General features: G+C 51.4%; 1 protein-coding gene across 1 annotated transcript in view; it reads left to right on the top strand.

Annotated features, from left to right (window-relative positions):
* LOC142250467 (interleukin-13 receptor subunit alpha-1-like) overlaps positions 1-17,010 on the top strand; it is a 110,277-nt gene that overhangs the window by 49,513 nt on the left and 43,754 nt on the right. Inside the window, exon 2 of the mRNA XM_075322655.1 lies at positions 14,484-14,626. Within this exon, the coding sequence (XP_075178770.1) occupies positions 14,484-14,626 (143 nt within the window). The remainder of the gene's footprint in view (positions 1-14,483; positions 14,627-17,010) is intronic.

Here is a 17,010-nt window from a genome sequence, read left to right as displayed (position 1 = left end):
CCAAGAAGGAGCCGAATAAATTTCGGCTCATTCATCATTTGTCTTATCCGGCAGGGTTGTCAGTGAATGATGGGATCTCACCTGAGTTGTCAGCGGTCTATTATGTATCATTTGACAAGGCATTAGAGGTAGTGCGGGTAGCTGGGCAAGGGGCCCTGATGGCGAAGGCGGACGTGGAAGCAGCTTTTCGTTTACTTCCTGTGCACCCAGAGAGTCTTCATCTCCTAGGGTGCATGTGGGATGGTGAATACTATGTGGATCGGTGCCTGCCCATGGGTTGTTCCATTTCGTGCGCTTATTTTGAAGCCTTTAGTTCTTTTGTGGAATGGGTAGTCAGAGATGTGGCGGGTGTTCACTCAGTGATACACTATTTGGATGATTTCTTTTGCGTTGGCCCGGCGGGCTCCTCGGTTTGTTCCTTGTTGTTATTTACATAAGAGCGGATAGCGGGAAGCCTGGGTATTCCGCTGGCTCAGGAAAAAACGGAAGGGCCGGTGACGTCTCTGTGTTTCCTGGGCATTGAAATTGACACGGTGGCTATGGAATGCCGATTGCCAGAGGGCAAGCTGCGGGATTTGAAGGCGGCAGTGCAGTTGTACCGGGCTAAGAAGGTGCGGTTACGGGATTTGCAGTCACTACTCGGAAAATTTAATTTCGCCTGTCGCATTATGCCGATGGGGCGAATATTTAATAGGCGATTGGCGAGCGCGACGGCGGGGGTGACGGCTCCGAATCATTTTGTCAGAGTGACAAAGGTGATGAAAGGAGATTTGCTGGTGTGGGATGCGTTTCTCGAACGTTACAATGGAAGGACGTTATGGATGAGCAAGGCATTGTCAAATAGCCAGCTGGAATTGTTTACGGACGCGGCGGGGGCCTCAGGTTTTGGGGCAATCTTTCAGACACACTGGTGTGTGGGCAAATGGCCACAGCATTGGGTGGAAATGAGGTTGGTAAAGAATTTGGCGCTGCTGGAACTTTTTCCCATCATAGTGGCAGTGGAGTTGTGGGGCCCCGAATTTGCAGGCAAGAAGCTGGGCATGCATTGTGATAACATGGCGGTGGTGCATTCTATCAATTCCTTGTCGGCAAAATCGCCCCCGGTAGTGGGGTATTTGAGACATTTGGTGTTGCGTTGCTTAGAGCAAAACATTTGTGTGGTGGCGCGGCATGTGCCCGGGGTGCAGAATGAGGTGGCTGATGCACTGTCTCGGTTTCAGTTCCGCAGGTTCAGGAGTCTGGTGCCAGGAGCGGACGAGGATGGAGAACTATGCCCGGAATGGCTGTGGGACCTGGCGTCGGTGTAGCATTTGAGGGCATCAGGAGATCAGTGGCTGAGGCTACTTGGCGCCGATATCAGGCTGTGTGGCAAGAATGGGAGGAGTTGGAGAAGGCGAATTTTATGGAACCTGGGTACACGGGCCGAGTGCTGGGGGTTTTGTCATTGATTAGTGGGGATTTTTCAGCAGGTCGGTCGGTTTCAGTGATAGGTTACAAGTTGGCGGCGTTGGCTTTCTGGTTTAAAATGCAAGGGGTTCGGAACGCGACGAAGGATTTTCTGGTGCGGCAGGCGATGAAGGGTTTTCGAAAGGAGGCGCGGTCGCGGGACAGGAGGCGGCCGATAGCGTTCCCGTTGTTGGTTCGTTTGGTGGGATATATGCTCGTCCGCTTACGAACGAGCCTTGTTTACGGTTGCCTTTGTATTGGCATTTTTTGGGGCCTTCCGCGTCGGAGAATTGGTTAGCCCTGCCAGGCATGCAGTAGGCGGGCTGTTGTTGGAGGATGTTATACTTGGGAGAGATAGAGTCGAATGCCGGCTACGGTTTTCAAAGATGGATCAAATAGGTCAGGGACGTTTGGTGGTGTTGTTTGAATTGCCAGGGCACCACCTATGCCCAGTGGTTCAGGTGACGGAGTTTTTGAAGGTGCGGGGTGGCTACCCCGGTTTTTCCTTAGGCATGTGGATGGATCTGCTTTATCGCGATTCCAGTTTGTTGCAGTACTCAAGACAGCTTTGTTACGGGCAGGGGAGGAGCCAAGGGATTACGGTTGCAACTCCCTCCGGATTGGGGCAGCGACTGAAGCCGCTAGGTGGGGGCTGAGTGAGGATTGGATCCGGCGGATTGGGAGATGGGAATCGTCCAGGTTTCGTTTGTATATTAGACCACATCTGATTAGGTAATGGTTGGTGACATGGGGTTACTTGAGTGTGTTATGGTTCTAGTGGGCAGTTTTGCTTGTTCAAATTGTGGTTTTATTCATGGTCTTTATATTTTGTAGGTCCATGCCTTGTGTGGATTCTCGGGCACTCCTTTGTGTTTTGGGGAGCGTTGCGGGCGGATGTTCGTCGGGATGGTCGGCAGCTCGGAGTGGCGATGTAGGAAGCCCGTGTGATATGGCTCGGAATTCGGGGCATGACCTGGGTGAGAGTTCGCCCTGAAGTGACGTATTATAGCCGTATTGACCGGGAACCGGATGTTTTAATCCTGCATGTGGGGGGGAATGACCTTGGAGTGAGGACGGCGAGAGAGTTAAAAAGGGATATCAAGTTAGACTTGCTGCATTTATGGAAGGCGCTCCCTGGCATCTTGATTGTGTAGTCCAATATCGTAGCCCAGACGCAGTGGCGTTTTGGGAGGTCGGTGGATCGAATTAACAGGGCCCGGGTGAAATTGAATCGGGCAATTGGCAGGTTCGTAGCGCGGAACGGAGGATTGATGGTCCGGCATAGGGAACTGGAAGAGTCCACCGAGCAGTATTTAAGGTGTGATGGGGTCCATCTCACAGACATAGGTTTGGATTTGTGGATGTTGGGTTTGAGGGATGGATTGGAACAAGCATTGGGGGTGTGGAGGGCCCGGGCCAAGTAAGGTGTCACTTGGCCGGTCTGTGGCGGGGTGATAGGTCCGCTCAGATAGGTTGGGAGTACCGACAGTAGGTTTGTTGGTATGAAGCCACTCAGGGGGAGTGGCTTCGGTTTGGATGGGAACTTGTGGGCGGAGGTCCTGCAGGTTCTGGGGAGGGGTAATTAACGATGGAACGTTAATTACCCCACACCTCGGGTCGGTTGGTCACGGCCGAGGTGGTCCCCTGGGCCGGTTGGAGGTTATGGCCGGGGGATAGGAATGATGGTTGGCCTCTCGGAGGGATCTATCAGGTGGGATTTTTGTGGAGAATAAGTATATATGTACCGGTTTAGTTGTTAACAATGGGTGGCATGTTGAGCCACGAGTTTGGGTACATATATACTGTTTAATTAAGCTGTGGCCATTCGTGCAATAAAGTCGTAGTATGTGTCGTTATTTTAAGTATAGTGGTAAGGGGAAGTTTGACATTGGAGACCCACTTATCCCTATAGATACGTCATGCCAACAGTAATGTGCAACACTGTGGAGGAAACAGCGCAATAGGGTCTTACGTAATAAAAGCAAAATTAAAGAGAACAAGCTGCTCATCTTGTGTGGTTGTGTGACACACAACCAGTATAGAAGCCATAACAGCTGCTACAAGGTGCACGAGCCCTAAGGCTGGATGTATCAGATAGAAACTAAAGGGTGATTTACACACTGTGACATCGTTAGCGATAGCTAGCGATGTCGTGCGCGATAGCACCCGCCCCCGTCGTGTTTGCGACATTTGGTGATCGCTGCCGTAGCGAACATTATCACTACGGCAGGGTCACATGCACATACCTTTTCAGCGACGTCGCTGTGACCGCCGAACAATCCCTCCTTCAAGGGGGAGGTGCGTTCGGCGTCATAGCGACGTCACTGCGGCGTCACTAAGCGGTCGCCCAAAAGCAGAGGAGGGGCGGAGATGAGCGGGCGGAATATCCCACCCACCTCCTCTCTTCCTCATTGCCGGTGGACGCAGGTAAGGAGATGTTCGTCGTTCCTGCGGCGTCACATATAGCGATGTGTGACGCCGCAGGAACGACGAACAACCAGCGACATGCACCACCAACGATATTTGGAAAAGGAGCGACGTGTCAATAATCAACAATTTTTGATGTTTTTGTGATCGCTGATCGTTGCTCCTTGGTGTCACACGCTGCGATGTCGCTAATGGCGACGGATGTGCGTCACTAACGATGTGACCCCGACGATATATCGTCAACCACACAAGGAAAGCACCCTTAAGAGAAGAGTGGATCGATCTGCGCTGCTGTTTAGTCCATGGAGTTGATGAAAAGGTGCTTTATTAGCACGTTTTGGATTTAAACCCCACTACTTCTTCAGAATAGCCACCGGATTACCAAATCAAAGTAATCCAGTGCCTATTCTGGAGTGCAGTTTGACTCCGAAACACATTATGAAACCACCTTTTCATCTATTCCACTGACTGGACCTTTGGTTTATCCACAGAAGCGCAGATTGATCCACTCTTCTCCTAGTTCCTAACTGTAATACCAACAGTAAAGCATCCTGAGACCATTCTTCTGTGGGGTTGCTTTTCATCTATGCAGTGTGTTCACTCACAATTTTTGACATGAATAAACAATGGTATCTAAACATCCTCACAGAGCAACTTTTCTCAACGATCCAGGCGCAACCTTGGTGTAAAAATTGTGATAAACTCCAATCACTTGTTAACAAGAACAGGCTGCTTTCAGCGAGGATTTGACCCAGAAGCAGATATCGAACTGCCAGGACGAATTGTAGAAGTCTGGAAACATAAGGGTCTATGTGGCGCCCTAGGACCTGGTCGCCACAGCAGCATTGCCCTCCCAAAGGGTTAATGCTGAGCCTGGAGGTAATTGGGAGATCCATTGGCCAGCAGGTTTAACACCCAACACAGTTCTCCCTCCGGCCAGCAGGGGGAGCTCTGAACCTGGAATTCCAGGGAGCCTTCCTCTACCTGACCAGAGGGAGGAAGTGGAGCCAGTCTGAAGGGAGTAGTGGAAGTGAACAGACGCAGAGTGAGCTGTCCTGTGAATCTGGGGCCTAGAGCTGGAGCAGCTTGGCCAGAGAAGCAGGGATAGCTGAGAGGCAGCAGAGAGACTCAGACATCGGAGTCTGTGGTTGCCAGGGTATAAAATCCGTCCCTGGTAGCCGAGTCCGAAGGGCAGGAGAGCTGCAAGCCCCTGGCCCAGAAACATCCAAGGTACAGCTGCAGCATCAGGGCCCGGTGTGGACTCCAGCGGAGAAGCACCAGAGAGAGGGTCTGCGCAGCCACCTACAGAAAGAAGGGACGTGCCATCGGTCCCAGCAGCAAAGAGGGCCATTGCTGGATTCAGAGAAGCAGGGTCCTATCATCACAAAGCAAAGTACAGGAGTAGGCCTCATACTCAGCTGGCCAGAAAGATCATCCCAAGTACTTCCAGGCCGACCGGATCCCCATCACCACCTGTAACGGTCTCCCAGGACTGGACTGTTCCCAGAGTAAAAGAGGAGAAGGTAAAGAGACTGTTGTTTGTGCCTGGTTCTTTCCTCGCCTGTCGGCCCTGCACCGTGTTAGCCACACAACACCATAGACTTTCACGGGCACCAACTGTATCCCGGGGCATCGCTCCACCTGTGGGGAGCAGTACCATCATAGCTGCCATAACATCACCCCGGAGTTCTCCCATAGCAGCGGCGGCTTAATAGCCGCATACCACAGGTGGCGTCACGAACATTAACTTCAACTCATCAGCCACATATTCAACTGACACCCACCAGGGCCACGGAGCCGGGCCCAGCCACCACTGACTACCACCGGACTAGTCCGGCCCGGCACCGGGTGTCCCATAGCCCTGGGGTGGGCGAGTCAAATTTTGGCGTCACGAACAGGATTTCGTGCCCGGTCACACCGGGTACTGTGCGCCTGAAGAATTGCGCTTTAAAGACTGTATTACTGCGTGTTTCACTGTTTGAAAACTGCCGCCGCCATTATCCTCACTGAGCGCAGGAAGAAGGGGGGCGTGCCTGATAAAGGGCGCGAAGGGAGCGCGCCATCAGAGCAGAGCGCTGTTAACCCCGCGCGACCCAGAAGGAAATTTGAAAAAGTGAACGGAGCCTGGTAAGGTTCACTAAGGGGGAGGAAGATGTCCGACGCAGAGGGAGGGCAGGTGGCTGCCATAGCCCGAGACGCCGCAGCACCCGCCGAAGCGATCCCGGTCGCCGTCGCCCCATCCCCCGCTGTAGCGCCGGTAATGCCGATCACCATGCCGTACATACCGGGCGCAGAATGGCTGCCGCAGTACTCCGGGGAGTCCCATACCTTGAGCGACTTCAGAGAAAGCCTGCACAGCTTGTTCCGGGTGTATCCGCTGACTGAGAGCCAGAAGGTGGGCATATTAATGGGACAGCTAGCCGGCGCAGCCCAGCGTGAAGTGAAGTCCTGGCCTGATACAGATAAAGGGACAGTAACCCAGATACTGGCCAAGCTAAAGAGTACTTTTGACACCCGCACCGCAGCAGAGATAAAGATGAGATTCTTTGGGTGCAAGCAGCGGCCCACAGACAGCATAAGGGACTATGCCTTAAACCTGCAGGAGGCCCTGAAAGCGGTTAAACAAGTGGACCCAGAGAGTGTACGTGAAGAACACAAACTCCTAACTGAGCAGTTCATAGAGGGGCTCCTGTCAGATGCCCACAGGACCCAGCTGCGTATCATGGTCCTGCAGAACCCTGCTCTGGACTTTGCAAAGTTTAAGGACCAGGCCATCCGGGTACTGAGAGAATCTACACCGAATGACCCAGTACCCCTCCGGCCTCTTGCTATCACGTACCCCGGGGTGGTGCCTGCAACACGAGCCACTGCAGGGGCTGAGGCGCAGTCCCTGGATAAGGATCCCACTGCAGAGCTCAGACAGCAGGTCCAAGATCTGACCAAGACTGTAGCTGCCCTTGCCAAGATCGTGCAGTCCCTACAAGTGACCCCACCGCCGGCAAGAATCGAGTTGGCCTCCAGCCCAGATGACGTCCCCTGGATGCGACAGAGGAAGGTTCCGCCGACCCGAGGCAGAGACACAGACCGGTATGATCCAACGGGACAACCGATCTGCCGCCGCTGCAGCCAGGCGGGCCACATTGCACGATACTGTCCTTTAAATGGGCCGAGCCTGGGGCCAGGAGCCGACCCCCAGGTGTAAGGAAGCCCGGCTCAACCCCCAGCCGCAGCAAGTATGTGGGAGGACGACCGGTCCTTCCTATTGTGCTGGATGGGATCCCTTTGAATGCCCTCCTGGATACTGGGTCCCAGGTAACAACCATCCCCTATAAACTGTACAAGAGATATTGGGCTGATTCAGACATTGACCATGGCCCAGATGATGATTTAACAATTGTGGCCAGTAATGGTCAGCCCTTACCTCAAATTGGGTATAAAGAAGTAACCATTAAAGTGGGGCGGGTAGAATTGCCGTGTCAGGGGATGATAATTGTAGATATTGATCGCAAAGAATCTGACCCGTTGGTAACCATTGGTACAAATGTGATAGAAAATTGTATTGCCGAAGTGATAATTTTGTTGCAGCAGGCGTCTGAAACTGCCAGCTCCGGGCAGCAGCGTGCCCTACAGAGGGAGATCAGAGCCCTGATGAGGAGGCAGCAGGTAGAGCTGGCCGGAGGAGAAATTGGCAGTGTGAGGGTAAGTGACCCCCTACCCATTGCAATACCCCCAAGAAGTGAAATGTTGATATGGTGTCGGGCAGCAATAGGCCTCAAGGGTCAGGATTACCATGCCTTGGTAGAACCGGTGTATTCAGACAGTAGGCCTGGAGTCCTGATAGCCAGAGGGGTAGCAGACGTCCGCAAGGGGAGAGTGCCCATCCGTGTCCTGAATTGTGGGGAGGAGGAAGCCAAATTGCCCCGGTACGCCACTGTAGCAAAAATGTACACTGTCAGCAACAACACCATCAAAGCAGTGGAACCCTTGATCCCGTCCGACCAGGCGGAAGACAATGGCTCCAAGGGGCAGCTGGAAGACTGGTGCCAAAACTTACATGTGGGCACCGACTCCACCCCCTCACACCAAAAGAATGGGGTTTACCGGGTGGTACAGGAGTACGAGCGGGTCTTCAGCAAACACCCCCTAGATTTTGGGCAGGTGAAAGGGGTTAAACATCAAATCCCCACGGGTGATCATCCTCCCGTTAAAGAGAGATACCGCCCTGTACCCCCCGCACAGTATCAGCGTGCCAAAGAAATGTTACGGGAAATGAAGGAGGCTGGGGTTATCAGAGATAGTTGTAGCCCCTGGGCAGCTCCACTAGTGCTCGTAAAGAAAAAGGATGGTACAATGAGAATGTGTGTAGATTACAGGCAAATTAACCGCATTACACATAAAGATGCTTATCCCCTACCCAGAATAGAGGAGTCACTAACAGCCTTAAAGTCAGCTAACTATTTCTCCACCTTGGATCTCACCAGTGGGTATTGGCAGGTTCCCGTGGCAGAGGCGGACAAGGAGAAGACTGCATTCACGACGCCAATGGGCCTCTGCGAGTTCAACTGCATGCCATTCGGGCTCTGCAACGCCCCAGGGACATTCCAACGGTTGATGGAGTGCTGCTTGGGCCACCACAACTTCGAAACCGTGCTGTTGTACCTGGATGACGTCATAGTCTACTCCAAGACTTATGAAGACCACCTGAAGCACTTAGCAGAAGTGTTCGAGTCTTTGTCAAAATATGGCCTGAAGATCAAGCCGTCCAAATGTCACCTCTTGAAGCCAAAGGTACAGTACCTGGGTCATGTGGTCAGCGCAGAAGGTGTGGCACCTGATCCGGAGAAAGTCACCGTAATCAAGGACTGGCCAAGACCCACCACGGTAAAGGAGGTGCGGCAGTTCCTTGGGCTGGTGGGCTACTACCGAAGGTTCATTGATGGTTTCACCAAGATAGCAGCGCCCCTTCAAGATCTCCTGGTGGGCCAGCCAAAGCAGGCTAAGAAGCAGAGCCCTCCATTTGAATGGAGCAGCCAACTAGAAACCTCCTTTGTCCAGCTGAAAGGGGCTCTCACGGGAGAAGAAATTCTGGCCTACCCTGACTACAGCCAGCCGTTTGTACTGTATACAGATGCCAGCAACGTGGGCCTGGGAGCCGTTTTGTCCCAGGTGCAGGGAGGCAGAGAGAAGGTGATAGCGTACGCCAGTAGGAAGCTTCGGCCCACAGAAAGGAATCCAGAAAATTACAGTTCCTTCAAGCTGGAGTTCCTCGCTATTGTTTGGGCAGTGACTGAACGCTTCAAACACTATCTGGCGTCGGCCAAGTTCACCATCTTCACGGACAACAATCCGTTGACACACCTGGCAACAGCCAAGTTAGGGGCGTTGGAACAGCGATGGATGGCCCGGCTGTCTAACTTTGACTTTACCATCAAGTACCGGGCTGGCAAGAAGAATAACAATGCTGATGCGCTGTCCAGAATGCCTCACTTACCCGAATCTGGAGAAGACCTGGATGAACTCGAAGAGATAGAGTTACCGGCTTTCCATCATCAGGGCGTTTCCCAGTGTGAGCATGCTGTGGGAGTGAAGCGCTCGAGCCAGCACGAGGTCCCGGTTAACCCATTACTCCACCATAATTGGGAAGAGACACAGAACGGTGACCCGGCGGTGCGATTGGTCAAAGAAAAGCTAGCACAAGCTGAGACTCATCTTGGTCCAGATGCTCCAGAAGAAGCCCAGCAGTTGTGGAAAGAGAGGGGACGACTGTTCACCTACCAAGGCAAGCTCTGCAAGAGATACGTCAACTGGCGAACAAATGAACTTGTCTGGCAGATCGTGGTTCCGCAGAGGGATGCTCCAATGGTCCTAGCAGCTTATCATGATAACGCAGGCCACTTTGGGTGGAAGAAGTTGGAGGCCCTACTCCGTGATCGGTTCTATTGGGTGCACATGAGAAAGATGATCGAGAAGTGGTGCCGAGACTGTGGCCCGTGTAACCTGAGGCGGAAGGATGATGCCAGCCAAAGGTCTCCCCTACAGCCAATTGTTACGAAGCAGCCCCTGGAGTTGGTGGCCCTGGACCACGTGAAGTTAACACCAAGCCGGTCAGGCTATGTGTACGCCCTCACAATTGTGGACCATTACTCTCGTTTCCTGGTAGTAGTGCCTGTGAAGGACCAGACAGCCAGAACAGCAGCTAAAGCGTTCCAGGCATCCTTTTGCCGGCCTCACGGTTATCCGGAAAGGGTACTGACCGATCAAGGTCCTGCGTTCGAGGCGGAGGTGTTCCAAGAGTTTTGTAACATGTACGGTTGTAAGAAAATCAGAACAACACCGTACCACCCCCAAACCAATGGACTGTGCGAGAAAATGAACCATGTGGTTATTGATATGCTGAAGACTCTACCTCTGGAAGAAAGGAACCAATGGCCAGAGAAGCTGCCAGATCTGGTCGACCTGTACAACCATATCCCAGTAAATTCGACCAACTGCAGCCCCGCTTACCTGATGCGAGCCAGACCTGGCAGGTTGCCTGTAGACTTTGAGATGGGGACTGTGTCGCCTGAGGCGGTTCAAGAAATAGAGGATTGGGATACAGAACGGCAGCAGCAGTACCGTAAGGTCCAGGAATGCGTAGAGAGGAGCCTGTCTCAAGCCAGAACAAGACAAGAGCAGCAGTACAATCAAACGGCCCCAGCAACTCCCTTAGCACCTGGAGAACAAGTCCTCAAGAAGAAGCGGAGGACGCATAAATTGGATGATCAGTGGGAGAACGAGCCCTACACCATTATCCCCTCCAACTTTGACAACAGTAAGGTGTGCCTCATAAGCAAGGACGAAGGCAAGACTTGTCAAGCAATATCCAGAGACCGCCTGAAGACGTGCCCTGAGCGGTGCAAAGTTCAAAAGGAAGTGGAGGAAGTTCGAGAAGAAGGGGAAGAGATGATACAAACGATCCTCGGCAAATTCCCCAAGACTTGGACCCGCATAAATGGTGCCGTAGTGGTACCGGTCCTGACGTTCCCACAGTTGGTCGAGCCAGAAACAGAACAGGTTCCGGATCCACCCAAAGAACCGTCCGCCCCGACACGCGGTGACACGCCAGCAGTGGAACAGGAGGATCAACCCCCTGTCAGTGGTGAACCTGTCATACCCTTGGCGACTCCTAGCCCATATGGGCGATCATCATGCATACCTATTGGGGTTAGGCCTACCGGTAGTGCTGAGATAGGAGACACACTAAGTAGTCAGGAACAAACACCAGAGCTACGCAGGTCTCAACGCAGCACTCGGGGACAACCCCCTCTAAGGTATAGGGAATCAAATGTATAAAAGAAAAAGAAAGAGTATTTATTAGAATGTAAATAGTTATGTGAAAAGTCTGTAATGTCGTGTACAAAATGTTTTTTTTTTGTGATTGCGAAAATGGACAATTGGGCCACTGGACTATGGGTGGCCAACACCTAAATTGTTTATAGTTAGCACCAGTGTGCTCAACACCCCTGAAGAAAAACCCGTCCGGCGTGCATAGAGTGGGGTCATCAATGCTCTGACGCACGCCCAGAGCCTACGTTGGGGGTTTGATCGCGGCGGGTCCCCCATGGAGCAGTGTAATGGACACCCGGCAGGGAGCCACACTGGACTCTTATAGTACTGTTTGAAGTTGTAACGTTAAAAATAATGTGCCTCCCATATTGGGATGAAATGTATGACATGTTATGTTTTGTTTCCACAGTCCGGGAGTACTGAATTTAACTAAGGGGGAGTGTGGCGCCCTAGGACCTGGTCGCCACAGCAGCATTGCCCTCCCAAAGGGTTAATGCTGAGCCTGGAGGTAATTGGGAGATCCATTGGCCAGCAGGTTTAACACCCAACACAGTTCTCCCTCCGGCCAGCAGGGGGAGCTCTGAACCTGGAATTCCAGGGAGCCTTCCTCTACCTGACCAGAGGGAGGAAGTGGAGCCAGTCTGAAGGGAGTAGTGGAAGTGAACAGACGCAGAGTGAGCTGTCCTGTGAATCTGGGGCCTAGAGCTGGAGCAGCTTGGCCCAGAGAAGCAGGGATAGCTGAGAGGCAGGAGAGAGACTCAGACATCGGAGTCTGTGGTTGCCAGGGTATAAAATCCGTCCCTGGTAGCCGAGTCCGAAGGGCAGGAGAGCTGCAAGCCCCTGGCCCAGAAACATCCAAGGTACAGCTGCAGCATCAGGGCCCGGTGTGGACTCCAGCGGAGAAGCACCAGAGAGAGGGTCTGCGCAGCCACCTACAGAAAGAAGGGACGTGCCATCGGTCCCAGCAGCAAAGAGGGCCATTGCTGGATTCAGAGAAGCAGGGTCCTATCATCACAAAGCAAAGTACAGGAGTAGGCCTCATACTCAGCTGGCCAGAAAGATCATCCCAAGTACTTCCAGGCCGACCGGATCCCCATCACCACCTGTAACGGTCTCCCAGGACTGGACTGTTCCCAGAGTAAAAGAGGAGAAGGTAAAGAGACTGTTGTTTGTGCCTGGTTCTTTCCTCGCCTGTCGGCCCTGCACCGTGTTAGCCACACAACACCATAGACTTTCACGGGCACCAACTGTATCCCGGGGCATCGCTCCACCTGTGGGGAGCAGTACCATCATAGCTGCCATAACATCACCCCGGAGTTCTCCCATAGCAGCGGCGGCTTAATAGCCGCATACCACAGGTGGCGTCACGAACATTAACTTCAACTCATCAGCCACATATTCAACTGACACCCACCAGGGCCACGGAGCCGGGCCCAGCCACCACTGACTACCACCGGACTAGTCCGGCCCGGCACCGGGTGTCCCATAGCCCTGGGGTGGGCGAGTCATCTACACTGCGAATATTGAATCTTTACATCAACTTAATGTATTTGTCATTAAAAGTTTGCAAATTGTCTCCTCAAGTAGACAAACACCTATTTCTCAGAGGCTTAAAGTCTCCTCAACACTGGCATGCTGGAATAGTGTGTCAGTCTCCGCAAGTAGGATAGCTACCACTTTAGACTCAATAAAAGTTTAAAAACTTGTGAAATCTTGATAATTGTACGTCAGTAAGCATCATGGTTGCCAACTTGACTTTTTACTTTCTTCTGCACAGTTTGTCAAAAAATCATGTGCAGACAATATTTTTTACAGACACATTGGAAAACCATAATAAATCTTTACGATTCTAAGTGATACAAGTCTACAGCCCAAAGATCTAATAACACTGTAGTGTCAAACTTTATGAAAACCCCAACTTGTGCCAGTCTCAAAACATTTGGCCACAATTGTATGTGTGTGTGTGTGTGTATATATATATATATATATATATATATATATATATATAGCGCCCTGGACTAGCCAGGTCGTCACAGGTACTGCAACAACACACCCCACACCCCGAGATAGGCACACCAGTCACACACAAATCCTTGTTGCCTCCCTCCAGGGGCTGATGTCCACCCACTGAGGAGTTCACAGTCCTGGAGGCGGGAAAAGGAAGGGAGAACAGCTAGAGAGGTGAAAGAGAGTGAAGTAGTGGTAGAGAAGCAGACTGACCATGTCCGGGTACGTGGCCCGGGCACCGAGAGCAAGGTTGGCAGACGGTGGTGGCCGTCTTCAGGAGAGGCCGATCGACGCGGAACCGTAGGACCAGGGATGGGCGGTGGCCCGCCGGTACCGAACCGGGGAGCGAAGAGAAGCCAGCACAAACCGGCAGGGCCTGCGGACCCCGACCAGGCTTGGAGTCGCCGTTAAACAGGTCAAATCCGTTAGCGACCGGAACCTCCGGGGTTTCCTAGCAGCAAAGACCCGATTGAAGGCAACCGTCCAAATAGAGAAAGGGAAATACAGCTACCACCACAGCTAGAGTTCCCAGGGCCAGAGCCTGCGGGCAAAAGGGGCTCCTCCAGCACATATCCAAGCTGGGGAGCGGGTTACCAGTGGGAAGCCATCAGGACCGAAGATACACAACAGGTGCAGGGAAAGACAGCCACCACTAACCTTCCGGGAGTAACCACAGCAGCCGGCTGCAGGACCCGTCCATCCAGCCGTTTGTTTTACCGGAGACTCTGTATCCATTCTTGGCTGAGTGAGTACCACCGTGCAATCTGGCACCGCGCTGCCCCCGCGACCCTGCACCTTGCCAACCCTGCCTCCCCGACACCTCACCGGGCCCACCAACCCCCCTACCCACGGAGGGGAGAGAAACATCTCAGCTGCTCCCTGTCATCGCTCCCGGGATCCCCGTCCAGAGCAGTGGTGGTGTCCAAATCTCACCACAAACCGTGGGTGGCGTCACGGCAACTCCCCAAACCCAAAACTACCCCCCCTTTGACTCACGGGCGAGGAGCGCCGCTCGAGTCCCCGGATCCGGCCCACCGCTCGAGCCACCGAGCAGCAGCAGTGCCGGACCCGAGCGTGGTGAGCGCAGCGCCCTCCCCGCCTGCGACATACATATACATATATATATATATATATACACACACACACTTATACAGAGATGTCAGGAGAGCTGATGGGTTGTCTTATTACCTTGCTCACCCTCCTCTACACATTGCTTTATAAAAAGTATAAGGTGATTAACTGAAATGAATCAGATTGTTTATTTTGTTTTCATGCAGATTTTCTCGCTCCTCCAAGCAATATCACAGTTAGGATGGACGATATGTTTCAGGTGGCTCTGAAATGGGAGCCCATAGCAGCCAACTATACGCCAAAATACGAAGTTAGAATTTCAGCCCTAAATTACAGCGTTAAAAATCTGGTAAGTTGATGTTTCAGTTTTTCTGTTTTATGCTGTTTTATGCTTGGAGAGGCAATGGCAATCTCGCTACAGATTGATTTGAATTTAAAGCATTAGGAATAGTGTAGAGTGAGTAGATAACTATTCGCACTCGCTATACTGTTAGCGAGTACTGTCCGCTACTTGCGTATTCGTTACGAGTAGCGGGCGCAATGTAAGTCAATGGGAAATACTCGCTAAGTAGTGAGTAACCCGAAAGCCGTACTATTTGCTACTTGCACGGAAAGTACAGATTTCGGGTTACTCACTACTTAGCGAGTATTTCCCATTGACTTACATCGGGCCCGCTACTCGTAATGAACATGCGAGTAGAGGACAGTACTCTCTAACAGCATAGCGAGTATGAATAGTTAACTACTTGATCAACACTAATTAGGAATAGTTTACTGGAAATCTTTTAAGGGCTTTTTCACACCACATTTTTCTAACTTTTGAAAGCTGCATGTTTTAAAGGGAACTTGTAACCAGATTTTTCCCTTATAAGCTGCGTCCACCACCAGTGAGCCCTTATATATAGCATTCTAGAATACTGTATATAAGAGCCTGGGCCGCTCTGAATAATGTAAAAAACACCTTTATTATACTCAACTAGTGGCAGTCCATTCTGATGGGTGTCGCTGCTCTCAGTCCGGCGCCTCCTCCATCTTGTGCAGTCACCGTCCTCCTTCCCAGTCCCGTGTGCATTACGCATCCTGCGGCATCCACAGAGAAGCTTCCATTGCGCTCCTGTGCATGCGCACTTAGATCTTCCCTGCTGAAGGCAGAGCAAAGTAATGTAATGCACAGGTGCGAGGAAAGCTCAAAGACCGCCCGCGTATGCGCACTACAGCACTTTGATCTGCCCTCAATCGGGCAGGTCAAACAGGAACGCAATGGAGGCCTCTGTGTGGATGATGCAGGACACGTCATCTACACAGGGCTAGGCAGGAGGACAGCGATTGCACAAGATAGAGGAGACGCCGGACCGAGACCAGCGACCCGCATCGGACTGGTACATGAGTATAATAAAGGTGTTTTTTACATTCTACACAGCGGCCTGGCTTCTTATATACAGTATTCTAGAATGCTGTATATAAGAGCTCGGTGGTGGTGGCCGCAGCTCATAAGGGAAAAACCTGGTGACATGTTCCCTTTAATATTGTAAACAAAAAAATGATGAGATGTAAAACTGATGCAAACACATGACTTTTAATAAAGCAAATCTGTTGCATCATTTTTTAAGACATAAAAAAAAAATAAAGAAAAGTATGAAAAACCAGGAGCAAATATATCACGGTCTTCCAAAGACTGCGATGTTATAAAAAGATATGTTTTGGAGTTTTTATAAAGCTGAAAAAGCGGAGCAGAGTGCAGTGTTTGCATCCTGTAAATAAATGATCATTACTGATTTGTACACAAACATATGTAAAACATTGATACTCATTTGACATATGTTTTTTCTATTGTATTCTTCACTCCACAACATTTAAATTGCAACAAGAAGAAGTAAAGATGAAATTATGCAAATAACAGGATGGATAGACATGTTAATGATCTGCAAATAATGAACAAACTAGAAGCAACATTTTTAAAAAATCTTATTTTATTTAAGTATCAAGTATGAGCACGAGATGTGCAAAAATACCCGTACTTACATCAATGAGGTTATTAATGGTTGTCTGAGGAATGTTCTGCCATACAAAATGCTTTTGGGTAAATTATCAATATCCTCTGCTGGCAGCTCCCTATGCAATTATGAACCAATGACATCCCAGATGTGTTCAATAGGAGACAAGTCCGGAGACACTGCAGGCCATTCAGGTTGCTGTCACACTAGGTACAGTGAAGTACCTAGCATATGGTAAAAGGTAAGGTAAACTCTGTGTTTAGGGAGATGGTGACCCCTGACCAAGCCTACCGCTGGGCCCTGGGTTTCCTCACCACCCTAGATAGGTTCCGCACTTAGGGGTGCTTCACACACAGCGAGCTCGCTGCCGAGATCGCTGCTGAGTCACGGTTTTTGTGACGCAGCAGTGACCTCATTAGCGATCTCGCTGTGTGTGACACTGAGCAGCGATCTGGCCCCTGCTGCGAGATCGCTGCTCGTTACACACAGCCCTGGTTCGTTTTCTTCAAAGGCGCTCTCCCACTGTGACACACAGATCGCTGTGTGTGACAGCGAGAGAGCGACAAATGAAGCGAGCAGGGAGCAGGAGCCGGCGTCTGACAGCTGAGGTAAGCTTGTAACCAAGATAAACATCGGGTAACCAAGGTGGTTACCCGATATTTACCTTAGTTACCAGCCTCCGCAGCTCTCACGCTGCCTGTGCTGCCGGCTCCGGCTCTCTGCACATGTAGCTGCTGTA

Source organism: Anomaloglossus baeobatrachus, chromosome 9 (assembly GCF_048569485.1).
Source record: "Anomaloglossus baeobatrachus isolate aAnoBae1 chromosome 9, aAnoBae1.hap1, whole genome shotgun sequence".
Classification (NCBI taxonomy): Eukaryota; Metazoa; Chordata; class Amphibia; order Anura; family Aromobatidae; genus Anomaloglossus; species Anomaloglossus baeobatrachus.
This window is presented reverse-complemented; position numbering and strand designations above follow the sequence as displayed.